We start from the raw sequence: 15,454 nt of genomic DNA on the forward strand, positions 1-15,454 counted from the left end.
GTGGCCCTCCTCTGGACCCTCTCCATCAGGTCCATGTCTTTCCTATATTGAGGGCTCCAGATATGTACGCAATACTCCAGGTGAGGTCTCACCAGAGCAGAGCAAAGTGGCAGAATCCCCTCTCTGGACCTGCTGGCAACGCAGCTTTGGATGCAGCCCAGGATGGGATTGGCCTTCTGGGCTGCAAGTGCCCACTGCCTGCTCATGTCCAGCTTCTCCTCCACCAGCACCCCCAAGTCCCTTTCCTCAGGGCTGCTTTCCAATCCCTCACCCCCCAGTCTGTACTGATGGTGAGGATTGTTCCGGCCCAGGTGCCAAGTGTCTTCTCCTGTGAAAACAGGCATTTTTCTGGAATGGGACTGTAGAAATATCCTGACCTGCACTTGATTTCACTTTTCTAAAGGAATAAAATGCTAAAGGGCTTGTGAAGATAGTACTCTGCGAGTGAAAAAAAGAGATTTCAGTGCAGCTAATTGAGGTGCTAATCGCTCTCTTCGTTAAATTTGGTGTTACATCCATAGAACCAGGGCAGGGAACCCAGCTGGGCTCATTCTCTCCCTCTCTCCTTCCACTGGAGACGTGGGGGGGTGTAGCCCACTCGTCCTCCCCCCACTCTGTTGAATATCTCTGTCCCGTGGACCACGCTTAAAAAATGGAGCTTTTTTTTTTTCTTACAGAACTGATTATTTGGTTTGTAGAATTTTTGGCTGCATCATTTTGAAAAATTCTTACTCTCACTGGTCATTTTGTGGTGGATAATGTTCTGGAGCATCAGGCAAGCAGAGCTGGAGGAAAACCTTTCACAGTTGCTGGTTTAACAGTTGAGATCTTAAAACCCCCTACATTCAATATTCTCCCTCTCTCTCTTTTTACTGCAGGTTGGATTTTTCCCCAGTGAGTGTGTTGAACTAATTAACGACAAAGTTCCTCAGTCCGTGACCAATTCTGTGCCAAAACCAGGTAAGGGAGTGACGTTTTACGACACGGGGAAATAAAATGGTGGTGTCTTTTTGCTGTTCCATGTTTAATATCACCTTTATACATTATTCTCTGTGTATCCATCACCCTCCGTACGTACCGTGTTACCTGTGTCTCTGTTGATTGTCCACACGTCATCTGAGCAGCTGCCACTGTTAAATGTCTTCTCACTTGTGGTGTTTCCTGAACTCCTTTCAACCTCCATCTCCTGCCTGATTTGGAAGATTTTAAGAATTTAAAATTCCTTTGGCAATCTGCAATGAGTGATCCCACGCGACGTCCCTGTTCTTGGTGTCCAGATGGAGTTGCACATTAGGGTTTTTTTTTCATACAGAACATGATACAGGTGACCCCAAAAGTCTTTATGCTGATTTAGGTGGAATGGATTAATTAGATAATGGAGAGAATTAGATTATTCTCTCTGTTTGGGGATTGATGGAGAAAGTCAGATACAACAGAACTTGGAATCCTAATTGCTTCTGCTCTGGGTGTGTTGACTCCATCTCCTTCCTGCTGCCTTCTGGATGGTTTTGTGTTGTATGAAATACGGGCAGATTAATACCAAGCTTTGCTGATAAAAGGCAAAATAAATAGAAAATGAGACCTTGGATGTGATTCTGCCCTCACCCAGTGCACACTGGAAGTGATTGCAGTTGTGCTGGTGTAACAGATCTCTGCAGAATTTCCTGGTGGTGAAGTTTTTGGTTGATTCTTCTAATTTTTAAAAGCTTATCTAGATATTCATATATAGAAATATATGTCTGTATTATCTTTTGTTTCGAGAGAAGGCAGTTTGAAATGGCTGATCTTTGTTAAAGCCTTACACAGCTGGCAAGTTGAGTTGGAAAACTGGGGAAATGGCGTTCTTTTCATCTATTTTCTTTATTTAATGCTGTTCCTTATCTCATAAGATTTTGACTTGATACTTTGAAACAAATAGATGTGATTAATCCACGAGCTTCAAAGTGCTGGGGTTTCAGGGAATTAGTTTTCTTGGCCATTGGAATTTCCAGCCTTTTTTTATTCCTGGGAAGACGTGAATGTGTTTGCTAGAACCGGTGTCCCAGGGATCACTGCAGCAGGTGATGGTTCCATAAATCCCATATCTGCCTTTTGTTGGTGGAAGCTGATCCCCAAATACTCCAAATATTACTCACTTCTCCCTGCCCCTGTCGACGGGGGCAGCTTTAAACCTAAATACGGGCCAGGCTGATAGATACACTCATAAGTGTTTATTATTAAATATGGTTCAGGCAATTAAATGGCCTGAGCTGCGAGTGAATAGTTTCTTGCTCTGCTTTAATGAGAGATAATGAAGCAGCCTAGATTAATAGATTCTATTTGGCTTTAACAACACTCTAGGGGGTGGATTTCCTCTTTCAGTCCCGGGAAATGTTTGTTATAAAGTTGATACCAAAAGCCCAAACCCCATTAAAAGTAATAAGTTGAAAGATATTGCCAAGTCGTGAGGTTGTCCCTGTTGACCTTCCCTGATAGTTGTTCTTTGCCTACAATTAGAGGCAAAAGGCTGCTCTAGAGGAACACTAATGAGCTTTCAGAGGTGAGGATGGCTGGAGCCAGGGCTGCAGCTGCCCCAGTGGTCCCTCCCTGCCCTTCCCTCACACACACAATTTGTCAGAGCATTTCTTCCAGCATTATACTTTCTATTTTGTTTTCCAGCTTGGAAGGAAACGGTTCTGGTTTAAACTGGAAAAGGGGAGACTGGGATGAGCCGGGTGGCTCCATTCTCCCTTGACTCTTGGTCAGGGAGGGGAGCCATAGGAGGAGGGGGAAGGGTTGGACACTGAAAGAGGGGAGATGGAGATGAGATGTGGGGAAGAACTTCTTTGGTGTGAGGGTGGGGAGAGCCTGGAATAGAAGCTGTGGCTGCCCCATCCCTGGAGGGGTTGAAGGGCAGGTTGGAGGGGGCTTGGAGCAACCTGGTGTGGTGGGAGGTGTCCCTGCCCAGGGCAGGGGGTGGGACTCAATGGTCTTCAAGGTCCCTTCCAACCCAAACCATTCAATGATTCTATGATTTTCTGGGGGCAATAGCTTTCTGCTGGGGGTTGGGATCCCCTCTGGCTGGGTGGGAGGTGTGAGCCATCCCTCCTCTGCTCACTCCTCCTGCTGTCCTTGTCTCACTCCTACATCTCCATGATGACCTTCAAGGTCCCTTCCAACCCAGACCATTCTGTGACTCTATGATTCTATGGTTGAGGACACCAAACACATGTTGCCCCCGTTTCTCCACGACCCACCACTGCTCCATTCTCCCTTGACTCTTGGCCAGGGAGGGGAGCCCTAGGAGGAGGGGGAAGGGTTTGACACTGGAAGAGGGGAGATGGAGCTGAGATGTGGGGAAGAACTTCTTTGCTGGGAGGGTGGGGAGAGCCTTGTGGGTAGAGGTTGTGGGTGCCCCATCCCTGGAGGGGTTCAAGGGCAGGTTGGAGGGGGCTTGGAGCAACCTGGGCTGGTGGGAGGGGTGGGACATGAAGGTGGATGGTCATTAAGGTCCCTTCCAACCCAAACCATTCAATGGTGCGGTGAAGGCTGAAGCCTGGAAGACTCTTCCTCGGTTGTTACGGGAGTCGTGCCGTGGTGGGAGGTGGCAGGAGCTGGGGAGGAGGTTCCCAGAGTTGAGGTGTGTTGAAGGTGGTGCTGGAGAGCTTGAGGAGCCTCTGTGCCTGGAGGAGGATGAAGGGGTGAGAAGATGAAGGGGGAGGAAGGCGTTTGAGGTCCCTGGGCTGGCTGGGGTGTCAGTGCAGCCCAGGAGGGTGACAGGGAGCAGTGGGGACTCCCTGGGGCACCCGGGTGGCTCAGACCTGGGAAACCAGAGCTTTCCCAGTGGTTCCTCCAGGGCATCACTGGGAATTGTGGTGCTGGGATAACGCAGGAGAGCTGGCATTTTCCTCACCCGTATTCAGCCTGGAGAAGAGGAGGCTGAGGGGAGACCTTCTTGCTCTCTCCAACTCCCTGAAAGGAGGCTGTAGAGAGGTGGGGGTTGGTCTCTTTTCTCAAGTCACAGGCGACAGGACGAGAGGAAATGGCCTCAAGTTGCCCCAGGGGAGGTTCAGGCTGGATATTAGGAACAATTTTTTCACTGAAAGGGTTCTCAGCCCTTGGAATGGGCTGCCCAGGGAGGTGGTGGAGGCCCCATCCCTGGAGGTGTTCAAAAGAGGGGTTGATGTAGTGCTGGGAGGTCTGGTTTAGTGATGATGCTCCTTGTTTGTTGTGTGGGTGTCTATTTTTGTCAGTCAGGTTGACGGTTGGACAAGATGATCTTTGAGGTCCCTTCCAACCTAGAAGATTCTGTGATTCTGTGATTCCCTCTGTGTAATGAGTTCTAAAGCTTAAACATATCAGGCATTTCTCATGCACGTAAATATCCACATCAATTGATTTTCTCCCCTTCCCTCTGTTAGAAACATCCCATTGGCTTTTCCTAATGAAATATAGACTTTTCTAAAAGGAACTGCTCGGAGCTTTTCTCCTCACTTGACATTAACAGGGTGTTTCATCTCGAATTAATGAGGAGGTTTAGATTTGGGCTTGATAAGACATACTCATCAACATGCAAACTTTATTTTCTTTAATCAAAATACGATGTGGAGAGCACATCTAGGACATTTTGTATCTGCGGCGTAAAGCTCTCTGCCACGAAGGAGTTTACAAACACAGAGCTCCTTGTGTTGTTTAATTGTCCCTAGATTTGGCTGAGGGATCTAATGAAAAGCAGATGGGAAGCAGAGAACTTCCTGCCCTGCCTTTTAATTATTATTTATAATTAAGAGGGTTTGATTTGCAGAAGTGAGGGGTACAGCATGTTAATAGAACCAGAAAATGTGGCAACGCTCTCTAATGCAGGACAAATAATGACTGAGGTTGAAATGAAAATGGTTTTAAGTGCAAACTCTGCTTTTAGAAACAATATTTCTTTTGAGTGGGGAAGCTGATGCTCACACCGGGGATAACGCAGCCGGTGCCCGAGGGAAAGAAAATGGGACCATACAGGAAAACCGTCTGTTTTATTCAATTCTGAACATTCAAAGTAATAAGAAAGAATATTGGGTTTGCCTCGAGTCACCTCTGAAGTGTGTTTGATGCTGAAGTGGGGATTGTTAAAGCTGTCACCTCCCGAGGTACCGCTGGGGTCGGGGCGCTGGATGTGGATGTACCTGTGTGTGTCACCAGAAAATTACAGTCAGTGTCGTTGTTGCTTAACAAAATCAATTAGTGTTTCCCTTTTCCAAACTTTGTACAGGTGAGAAAGTCATACAAGGGGTCTCCAGAGTTGCCCACCGAGGGGTATTTTCCCTTATACTAAGCCCAGGCCTCTTTTTTTTTCATGCTCAGCACTGTAAGAAAATGCTTTGCTTTTTTTTTTCAGGTGGGACACAATCTGATGTTCTCACTGCTTCTATTTATCTAAAAAACCCTGTGTAGATGCAGGAGGGTAGTGTGGGCTCCCCAAGCCCCAGGTTGCTTCAGCACTTGCCTTTTTTTCTAAATTCTTCCTCTATTCTTCCTCAGATACAATACTGCAACGATAACTTCTTAGCCCAAATTATTATATTGAATTAATATCTAACATTAAATAGCTGATACCATTCACTGAGGGTTTAGCTGAAGTTCAATACCACGGTAGAAGGAATCAGGTTGTACTTGGAAGGGTTTTTTAAGAAGATCCAGGATGAAGGTTGCATTTGAATTTCAGATATTTGGTGGGAAGGGAATCTTTTAAATATTCATTGTGGGTAAAAAAAAAGTGAATAAGTGTTTTTGTTTTTGCCTTCCAAGTGAACATTTGGGGATTGCCTGGAGATTGTGGCCGTGTCTACTCTTCTTGTCCATCTCTGGTTGGTCTTTTCTGGGAGCTCTGTGTGTGTGTGTGTGTGTGTGTTCACATTGTCAACAACAGCACGTCTCAGTTACCTGTTCCAGTCCCTTCTTTCTCATAATTCTGGATATTTGTGCTTTAACAACATTTAAAATCACGTATCTCATCTCATACACCCAATTCGTTTGATGTCATTTGCTAACGAGCAGCATCTTGGGCCAGTTAGAGCTTAAATGAAGAATTGGGGGATAAGAAGGTAAAGGTTCCCTTTCTTTTTGTTTTTTTTTTTCGAAACAATGAGCATTTTTAAAATCAGGGGTCGTTCTCAACCATTCCTCAGTCCTGCTTATGCTAAAAGAAGGGATAACCCCAGCAGCTCTGCCCAACTTCAAGGAGGATTTTTCCAATTCCTGTCCCATCCCTTCATTTAATTGAGATTTAACAGGTCGATGTGCCCTTACGATACGCAACGGAGGACACGTTAAAGGACACATCCTAATACTTGTTGGTATTAGAAGCTGTTGTAAATGAATATATATTTTTTTTTTCTTAAACGTAAATAGATTAATCTGGGTTAACACACCAAATAACAGATAATCCACCCAACTTCAGGAGGATTGAAATTTAGGTCTGGGTCAGGCCACAGACTCTGCTCTGACCTCCTGAAGGCTCTGGTTCGGTGCTGAAGGGATTCATTTTTGCTGCAAAAATGCAAACTGAGTTCTGTTCATTCTCCTGGAGCTCTTGCAATCGTAACAGGCTCTTGAGAGGTCGTGCCTGGTCTGACAAAGGCTGATTGCTAATCCCTCGGCAAAAAAAAGATTGGGTTTGGATGTGGTTTTTTAAATTAAAAAAATAAATGAGGAGGAATAAGGTACCAATAGAACTTGCATCCTGCAGGTGCCTGGGCTCAGCAGCCCCTCGACACCGATGAGTGCATCGTGGCTCAGTGGTTTTATAAGGAAAAGATAGAAAGATAAAGTGTATTTATGGAAACAAACCAGTTTGGCATTCAACATTAAATTAAATCAAAATGTTACTGTGCTGAGAGAGGTATTTCAGCTGGAAGCAGGGAGGGGATGGAGGGATGGACAGACGGACCAGTGCAGGGCTTGGAAGACACAAAAGATGCTCAGTATTGACAGAGCTAAGGACCAATCCGTCACAAAATCCCATTCTCTGGGCTCCCTGAGCCCTGAGTGGACAGAGATGGCAGGATAAAAGCTTAACACCCCCAAAAAAGCATAAAAACGAGTTGTTTAGCAGATTTACACAGGTCTTTGCACTGTGCTGCAGAGATTTCTCAATATTCCACCACCGTGGCTCAGCCTGTTGGGCTGGGTGTTCAAGAGAGGCTTCAGGAGGACAGTGCCAACCTGCTTCACCCCAGATTTGAGGGTTTATTTGTGTTTTCTCTCCTCCATCCAAAACCAAAAATCTCACACTTGGGGCTGAGGCAGCAAGAGCTAATGAGGTCTCTGCCTTCCCTGCCATTCATGATTTTTTGGAAAGAACACCTTTTGTCAATGTGATGAGTGCATCGTGTCTCAGTGGTTTTATAAGGAAAAGATAAAAAGATAAAGTGTATTTATGCAAACAAACCAGTTTGGCATTCAACATTAAATTAAATCAAAATGTTACTGTGCTGAGAGAGGTATTTCAGCTGGAAGCAGGGAGGGGATGGAGGGATGGACAGACGGACCAGTGCAGGGCTTGGAAGACACAAAAGATGCTCAGTATTGACAGAGCTAAGGACCAATCCGTCACAAAATCCCATTCTCTGGGCTCCCTGAGCCCTGAGTGGACAGAGATGGCAGGATAAAAGCTTAACACCCCCAAAAAAGCATAAAAACGAGTTGTTTAGCAGATTTACACAGGTCTTTGCACTGTGCTGCAGAGATTTCTCAATATTCCACCACCGTGGCTCAGCCTGTTGGGCTGGGTGTTCAAGAGAGGCTTCAGGAGGACAGTGCCAACCTGCTTCACCCCAGATTTGAGGGTTTATTTGTGTTTTCTCTCCTCCATCCAAAACCAAAAATCTCACACTTGGGGCTGAGGCAGCAAGAGCTAATGAGGTCTCTGCCTTCCCTGCCATTCATGATTTTTTGGAAAGAACACCTTTTGTCAATGGGAAAACAGAGCTCTGAGACAAATTTGGTTTTTCTTTTTTGCACAGACTGAAAAATAACATAAAGCAGCTGTCTGCTTTAGCACCACCAGCAGTGGAGGGAGGCTAAATGTGTAAGGAAGGAACCCGAATTACGCAAAAATGTAAATTTACAGATGTGGGAGTTGTTTTCTTTTGCAGGCAGTTGGCATTGTCCCTCTCCATAAAGAAATGTTACATCTTCCAGCCCCGTTTTTGACTCAACAAAGTATTTAAACATGGCTTTAACCATAAACACATGCTCAGCAGACATGGGAAATAATGCAAACATCCCCAGCTCAGCAGGGATGGGCCCCCTGCGAAAAGTTCAACATGCAAAATGTTGGGGTTTGGCTTTTTTTGGTTGTTTTTTTTTTTTGAGCTGGGACACACTGAGTGGGGAATTCTTGGATCCTAATGAATTTCCAAAATGTTTAGGGAATAAAGCACCAAAAGAGGTTGAAGGCTGGGGTCTGTGGTCGTGGTTTGTGCTGTGTATAGCCTCGCTGAGCTTTATATGAAATTAACCCATTTTCAGAGGCTGCATATTTTAACCAACTGCTGTTTGTTTGTTTGTTTTTGTCTTTTTTTTTTTTTTTAATTATACCTTCCCAGTCTCCCCTGCCCACGGAGCCCGTCCAGCGTCTTGGAGCTACTTCCCCCCTTGTACGTTTCATTTATTCCTTTTTTTTCTTCTTTCACTCTCTCTCTGTGTCTCTCTCTTTTATTTTTTTCCTCTTCTGCACACGCAAGGCAGTAGCACTGATGCTTTGAAGGATATTCAGGGAAACCAAACCAAACCTTTCATGCTGATGTGCTTTTTTAAAAGCTTTTTGGACATGAAACACTACAGGAGGGCAAGAAAGAAACTGTTTTGCTGTTGGGAGATAATAGAATCATTTTGAATCAATAAAAACCCTAACTGAGAGAAATTAAGTGCCAGGCAACCAAATATGAATGTCAGCTTGAAAGAAAGAGAAGTGAAAAATGGATGAGGGAGAGGAATTAAACGTGGCTCTGAAAGTTTGGTAGAACTTGAAAATCTTCAGAAGCAGAGATTCCTTTTTTTAAAAAAAAATCAGAAAATGCTGTTTGTGCTCAGCATCTCATGTTGCCCAAAGTGAAGCTGTGAAGCTCTGTGGGAGTGGTTTATTCATCCCAGAGTCCTGCTTTGTGTTGCCATGGTCTCTTTTAGATCCTGCTAGTGCAGATCTAAACCTCAGAGCAATAACCTCCTGTTGGTAAAATAGGAGACTTTCCATAGATTTAACATTTTTTACAATAAAGGTCCCATTCAGGCATCGACTCCCCCCGGAATGTTGGTTGGAGTTCAGAAATCAGTCTTAAAACTGGATCTACATATGCTGTAGGTAGATATAGGTAAGAGAATATATAATATATGTATTTATATACATATATATATGCTTTCCCCATGCACAGAGACACTGGCAGCCTGTTGGCATGGAGACTGTGTGCTGGTACCCTCCTACCATGGCAAACAGGCACGTGGTTCCTACCTCCTCCAGGAGGAGGGTGTTATTTGACAGCAAACTTCTTGTTTTTGGTGTGAAGACTCAGCTTTCTGAGCACCTTCCTGAGCTGGTTCCAGCATCCTGGCCTGTATCAGGAACAGCGTGGGGAGTAGGGCCCGAGAGGGGATTGTCCCCCTGTACTGGGCACTGGTGAGGCCTCACCTTGAGTGCTGTGTCCAGTTTTGGGCCCCCTACCATAAAAAAGACATTGAGGTGCTGGAGCGGGTCCAGAGAAGGACAACAAAGCTGGTGAGGGGTCTGGAGCACAAGTCTTACGAGGAGAGGCTGAGGGAGCTGGGGTTATTCAGCCTGGAGAAGAGGAGGCTGAGGGGAGGCCTCCTTGTTCTCTCCAACTCCCTGAAAGGAGGGTGTAGAGAGGTGGGGGTCGGTCTCTTCTCTCAAGTCACAGGCGACAGGACAAGAGGAAATGGCCTCAAGTTGCGCCAGGGGAGGTTCAGGCTGGATATTAGGAACAATTTTTTCACTGAAAGGGTCATCAGACACTGGAATGGGCTGCCCAGGGAGGTGGTTGAGGCCCCATCCCTGGAGGTGTTCAAAAGCCGGGTTGATGTAGTGCTGGGAGGTCTGGTTTAGTGATGATGCTCCTTGTTTGTTGTGTGGGTGTCTATTTTTGTCAGTCAGGTTGATGGTTGGACAAGATGATCTTTGAGGTCCCTTCCAACCTAGAAGATTCTGGGATTCTGTGATTCTGAGTTTCCTTTGGCCATACAGGTGTGGAGAGAAGATTTTTCCTCTTTTAGAGCCAAATTCTTTGAACCCCTGAGCCTTTCAAAGAGCCATTCCTGCTCAGGATTGGTAGCAGTTACCTTCAGATAATAAAGGCGGGGTTGGGCTTTTTGCCTTTTTTAAGATGAACACAAAGAACAGCCAGATTTGTGGTTGCTTAACACAACCTGGGAGGTTCTCGTGAAGAGTCACCCTCCTTGTGAAGGAAGAGTTCAACACCAGAGCAGCTAGAACGTTTCTGCTCCAAAGGTATAAGGCTCGTTAGTGGTTCTGCTTGTTTTTCATGTGAAATTAATTTATTTTGACGGCCACGTCCCTTTGTGAGTCACGGAGTTGCAACAGAGAGTGGGAACTGGGCCATGGCCACGCACAGAGGGATGGTGTGCCACATCCTCCCATGGCCCAGAGCTCCTCTGTGCTCTGCTTGTTTAAAATATTGCCATTATTGGGTGTTTAGTAATTCAGGGAGATACTTGATGTATTTTTTTTAAGTAGGGAAGCTTTGAGGTGCTGGTCAGACTTCGCTGGCGTTAGGGGGAAGTTACTTTCTGGGCTCACAAAGGATTTCTCAGACACTGAAGTTCCTTTTTGGACTTCAGCTTCCCCAGATGAAACGAGCTGAGATGGAATAGGGAGGCAAAGGCTGAAGTATGTTTTTGAAACCAGGACAGAGTGCCTCAAAAATGAGCTCAAAAGCTTTAGTCTCCCAACCAGACCAAAGACCATTATTGTGCAAGCGGCCACTCTGTTTAAAATCACTGATACTTCCACTAACGTTTGCCAACCTAAATTGACATTTGCTTGACGTATTTTATTTTTTTTAACTCTTTTTATACTGAAAACTCTTGTTTCCTGTGAGATGTGAACACAATGTGTGTGTGTTTGCAGCGGAATTGAGAATTAGCCTGCAGACACTGTGGGTCATACCTGTTCAGGTACCAGCAGCACCCGCCTTGATCCTCAGCAGCTCAAGTTTTAGAGTCATAGAATGGTTTGGGTTGGAAGGGACCTCAAAGATCATCCAGTTCCAACCCCCCTGCCCTGAGCAGGGACACCTCCCACCACACCAGGTTGCTCCAAGCCCCCTCCAACCTGCCCTTCAACCCCTCCAGGGATGGGGCATCCACAACTTCCCTGGGCAACCTGTTCCAGTGTCTCACCACCCTCAGAGTAAAAGATTTCTTCCTGAGATCTAATCTGAATCTTTTTCCTTCCAATTTAAAACCATTTCCCCTTGCCCTATCATTACCCTTCCTGGCAAAGAGTCCTTCTCCAGTTTTCTTGGGATTTGGGTCTTTGCTCACCTTATTTCATCTCACCTCATCTTTTTTATTTTTTGGCTATTTGCCCTGTGAGCTTGGCCGATGACCTCACCTAGACTTCTTTTTGCACACAGACATTGCTAGTTAGGAACACTTCAGGTCTAGAACACACCAGAAGAGCAACACCATAGAATGCCTGACACTAAAATCTGAATTTCTCTAATTGCTGTCTCTACAACTCAAATCGTTGGTCTCCTGCCCTTTGTCCCAGGAGATATTTTAATTTAACTTTCTCCTTTCTCTTGCCTTCTGTCTGTCCCTCTGCCCTCTCCCTGCCTGACCTTATTTACGTGCAGATTTGGAGATGGATAGTGTAAAGCCAGGGTCTACATCCCTTGCAGAGGCTCTCAACCACCCCCAGCCCAGCTCAGGTAGAGCCCGTTACGTACAACCAGTCTCTCCGTGTCCTAACCGCCTCTAACGCCGGCCGCGATAGCAATAACCACTACTAACACCCTAGCTGTGGTTGCAGAAGCTAGATGTAGTCCAACTAGTTTATTTTTTATTTATTTATATATTTTTTGTTAATGGCTGGAAAAGTCAATGCCTGATTCTACGCCTTTGCCTTCTCGCGGGCAAATTTTGTGCAAGTGATTTCAGAGAATCATAGAATTGCCCAGGCTGGAAGGGACCTCCAAAGGCCATCTAGTCCCACCCCCCCGCAGTCAGCAGGGACCCCCCCAACTAGACCAGGTTGCCCAGGGCCTCGTCGAGCCTCTCCTTGAATATCTCCAGGGAAGGGGCCTCAACCCCCTCCCTGGGCAACCTGTTCCAGTGCTCCCCCACCCTCCCAGTGAAGAACCCTCTCCTCATCTCCAGTCTCAATCTGTTCCCCTCCAGCTTGAAGCCATTGCCCCTCGTCCTGTCCCTGCAGGCCTTTCTAAACAGGTTCTCCCCAGCCTTCCTGTAGCTCCCTTCAGGTACTGGAAGGCTGCTATTAGGTCTCCCCGGAGCCTCCTCTTCTCCAGGCGGAACAACCCCAGCTCCCTCAGCCTGTCCTCAGAGCAGAGGTGCTCCATCCCCCTGAGCATCCTTGTGGCCCTCCTCTGGACCCTCTCCATCAGGTCCATGTCCTTCTTGTATTGAGGGCTCCAGACCTGCACACAATACTCCAGATGAGGTCTCACCAGAGCAGAGTCAAGTGGCAGAATCCCCTCTCTGGACCTGCTGGCAACGCAGCTTTGGATGCAGCCCAGGATGGGATTGGCCTTCTGGGCTGCAAGTGCCCACTGCCTGCTCATGTCCAGCTTCTCCTCCACCAGCACCCCCAAGTCCCTTTCCTCAGGGCTGCTTTCCAATCCCTTCCCCCCTAGTTTGTATTGGTGGCGAGGATTGTTCCGGCCCAGGGGCAGAACCTTGCATTTGCTCTTGTTGAACCTCATGAGGTTCACCTGGGCCCACCTCTCCAGCCTGTCCAGGTCCTTTTGGATGACATCCCATCCCTCTGGTGTATGGACACCACCACACAGCTTGGTGTCGTCCGCAAACTTGCTGATGGTGCCTTTAATCCCCCTGTCTATATCATTGATAAAAATGTTAAACAGTATTGGCCCCAGCACGGACCCTTGAGGAACACCACTTGTGACTGGTTTCCATCTGGACTTTGAGCCATGGAGTACCACCCTCTGGATGCGACCATCCAGCCAGTTCCTTATCCTTATATTTCGTTGCGGTCAGAGGGTCCAGCTCTGAAGAGTCCTGCTGGGCCAAACTGGGAATGTACTGGTTGCCTACATCAGGGCGTGTATCATTAATTAGCTGCTTTTTCCCCCCCATCCCTCCTTCCAACTGCAGAATTTCTAAATATAAATTGTTCTTCCTCTCCCTTTCCATTCGTGCCTCACAAAGCTGTACCCCAAGAGCGTGCCAAACCCATGGCCATGCTCTGGAGGCAAGAACTTGCTTGAATAAGAGAGAAAAGAAACATGGTTAAATCCCATGGTTTCATGGCAAAGTGAATGACCCTGGTGTGTACCCGGTTGCACAGCGATACAGAAAACAACGGCGTTGTGTTGGCATTGTCATGACAACGTCGCTAGAGCTTTTCAAAGCCAACATGAAGTAAAATTAAAGTGTTTCAGGGGAACTGAGGAACTGAGAGGTGCCTCTGGTACATTTTATGTACCTAAACAATTCGATCGTCGCTTCTTGAGGGGTATTTGATAACAGACATTTCAATTATATTTTTGTTTCGTTCAATCATATCCGGACTTCTGTTTTCCTGGATGTCCTAAGTGCTCTGCAAGAAAATCTAAGTGGAATTTGAGGAGAGACTGAGTAGAAAAATGTATAAGTTCTGTTTTCCAGCAGGTTAGATCAGGCTTTGCAGTCGAGCAGGCGACACGTCCTATTTCTTGCAAGGTGTTCAGCCAACGTGCCGTTCTCTTGGGTCCCTCTGCTTCACCTGGTCCCCTTGGATTGAGGCCGAGATGAATTTTCAGGGTAACCCTACCCGTCAGAGAGATCCTCCCCATCTATTCTTTGGGTTAAACGAGTAGCTTAATGGATATTTGATATTGAAGTGATGCTAATAAATACAGCCAGTCGGAGCTCCCGTGGGCCCTGCTGTCGGCAGCGCTGGTGTTACCTTTCAGTTTATTAAGGAGGCAAATATTTGGGCAGTTTGGGGGTTTGAAGCCCTTGGTAAGTGGCAAGCTCCTTCTCTAATTATATTTCAACTGATCACAAATCTTTTTGTGGTTGCCCAGGTGTAAAGCTCTGCCTCTGCTGAAATCCTTGTCTGTATTTCCACTGTTACCCTCTAAAGTCACCAAAGGCAGATTTATTTCTTAACTAGGCTTTAAGGCTTTATTTTACTCCTGTAATAAGTGTGTGCTTCCTTTTTAAAAAAAGACTTTTTTTCAGCAGTATTATTGTGCTGGTAGTTTGCATCTTGGATGCATTAGGAATGCCAAACTCAATCTTCCAGAATTGTGTTGCGTCGCTTGCTTTCAGCGCGGTGAATTCTGATAAAGTGCTTATTTAATCTGAACTGCTGCAGTAATTACCTGGTTTTAGGAGAAAGGGATTTATTGCTGCGACTGCCCAGGACTTTGCCCAGCTCTAAGAAATGCTATTGCAGTGGTTTGTCATTTTCAGTCTTTAAATTCCTGAATTACAGTATAAATCAAAACTGCAGCAGCGTTTTCCTGTGAGTTTTTCCTTTCCTTGGAGTCTTTCTTCCTTTTTGCTTTCCCTTCCCTTGTTTCAAGTGATTCTTCCCCTTTCTGGGTTGGTTTTTTTTTTTTCCTTCCCCTTTTTTTTGGCAGAAATAGAAAGGGCCGTGCGCTGTGGGCTGATCTGTGGGAACGCTGCTATTTACAGGATTCATCTGGTCTCCTATGAAAATCTCACCAAAAAGCTGTGATTTTGCCAGAAAGAAAAGCTCCCGGGAGCAGATTTGGGCAGAAACTCTGAATTATAACTTCTCTGTTGGTTGGGTACAAACATGTGTGTGAGCATCCCAACAGCAGCGATGGGTGTCCGGCCCCAAGTGCTAAAAAATCTCTCTTTTCACCCCTTTCTGGGGGTGTGGATCCAGCAAAAGTTGAATTTTGCTTTAGGAAGGCGAGCAGCATCCAGCCGCGTGTCGTGATTCGCCTTCTCAGCAGAGGTTGGGAGGAGGAACCAGGCAGTTCCAGATCCTGATCCAGCCCTCTGGAATTTTTCTTTCACACAGGCTCTTTCATGCAATCATGGAATTGTCAGAGTTGGAAGGGACCTTCTAGAGATCCCCCAGTCCAACCCCCCTGCCAAAGCAGGGTTGCCCAGAGCACATCACTCAGGAGCATCCATGAGGGGCTTGAAGATCTCCAGAGAAGGGGACTCCACACCCTCCCTGGGCAGCCTGTTCCAGGGCTCTGCCACCCTCACCCCAAACAAGTTCTTCCTC

The 15,454-nt window shown here is 46.3% G+C and overlaps 1 protein-coding gene across 5 annotated transcripts in view; it reads left to right on the forward strand.

The window, feature by feature from the left end:
- The window catches only part of ARHGAP32 (Rho GTPase activating protein 32), a 329,747-nt gene that overhangs the window by 240,100 nt on the left and 74,193 nt on the right, over nt 1-15,454 (forward strand). For all 5 annotated transcript variants that reach the window (XM_014961083.1, XM_014961081.1, XM_014961082.1 and 2 more), the window contains one exon: nt 879-960. In XM_014961083.1, the coding sequence (XP_014816569.1) occupies nt 879-960 (82 nt within the window). The remainder of the gene's footprint in view (nt 1-878; nt 961-15,454) is intronic.

This window comes from Calidris pugnax, unplaced genomic scaffold (genome assembly GCF_001431845.1).
Source record: "Calidris pugnax isolate Ruff unplaced genomic scaffold, ASM143184v1 scaffold269, whole genome shotgun sequence".
In the NCBI taxonomy this organism is placed as follows: domain Eukaryota; kingdom Metazoa; phylum Chordata; class Aves; order Charadriiformes; family Scolopacidae; genus Calidris; species Calidris pugnax.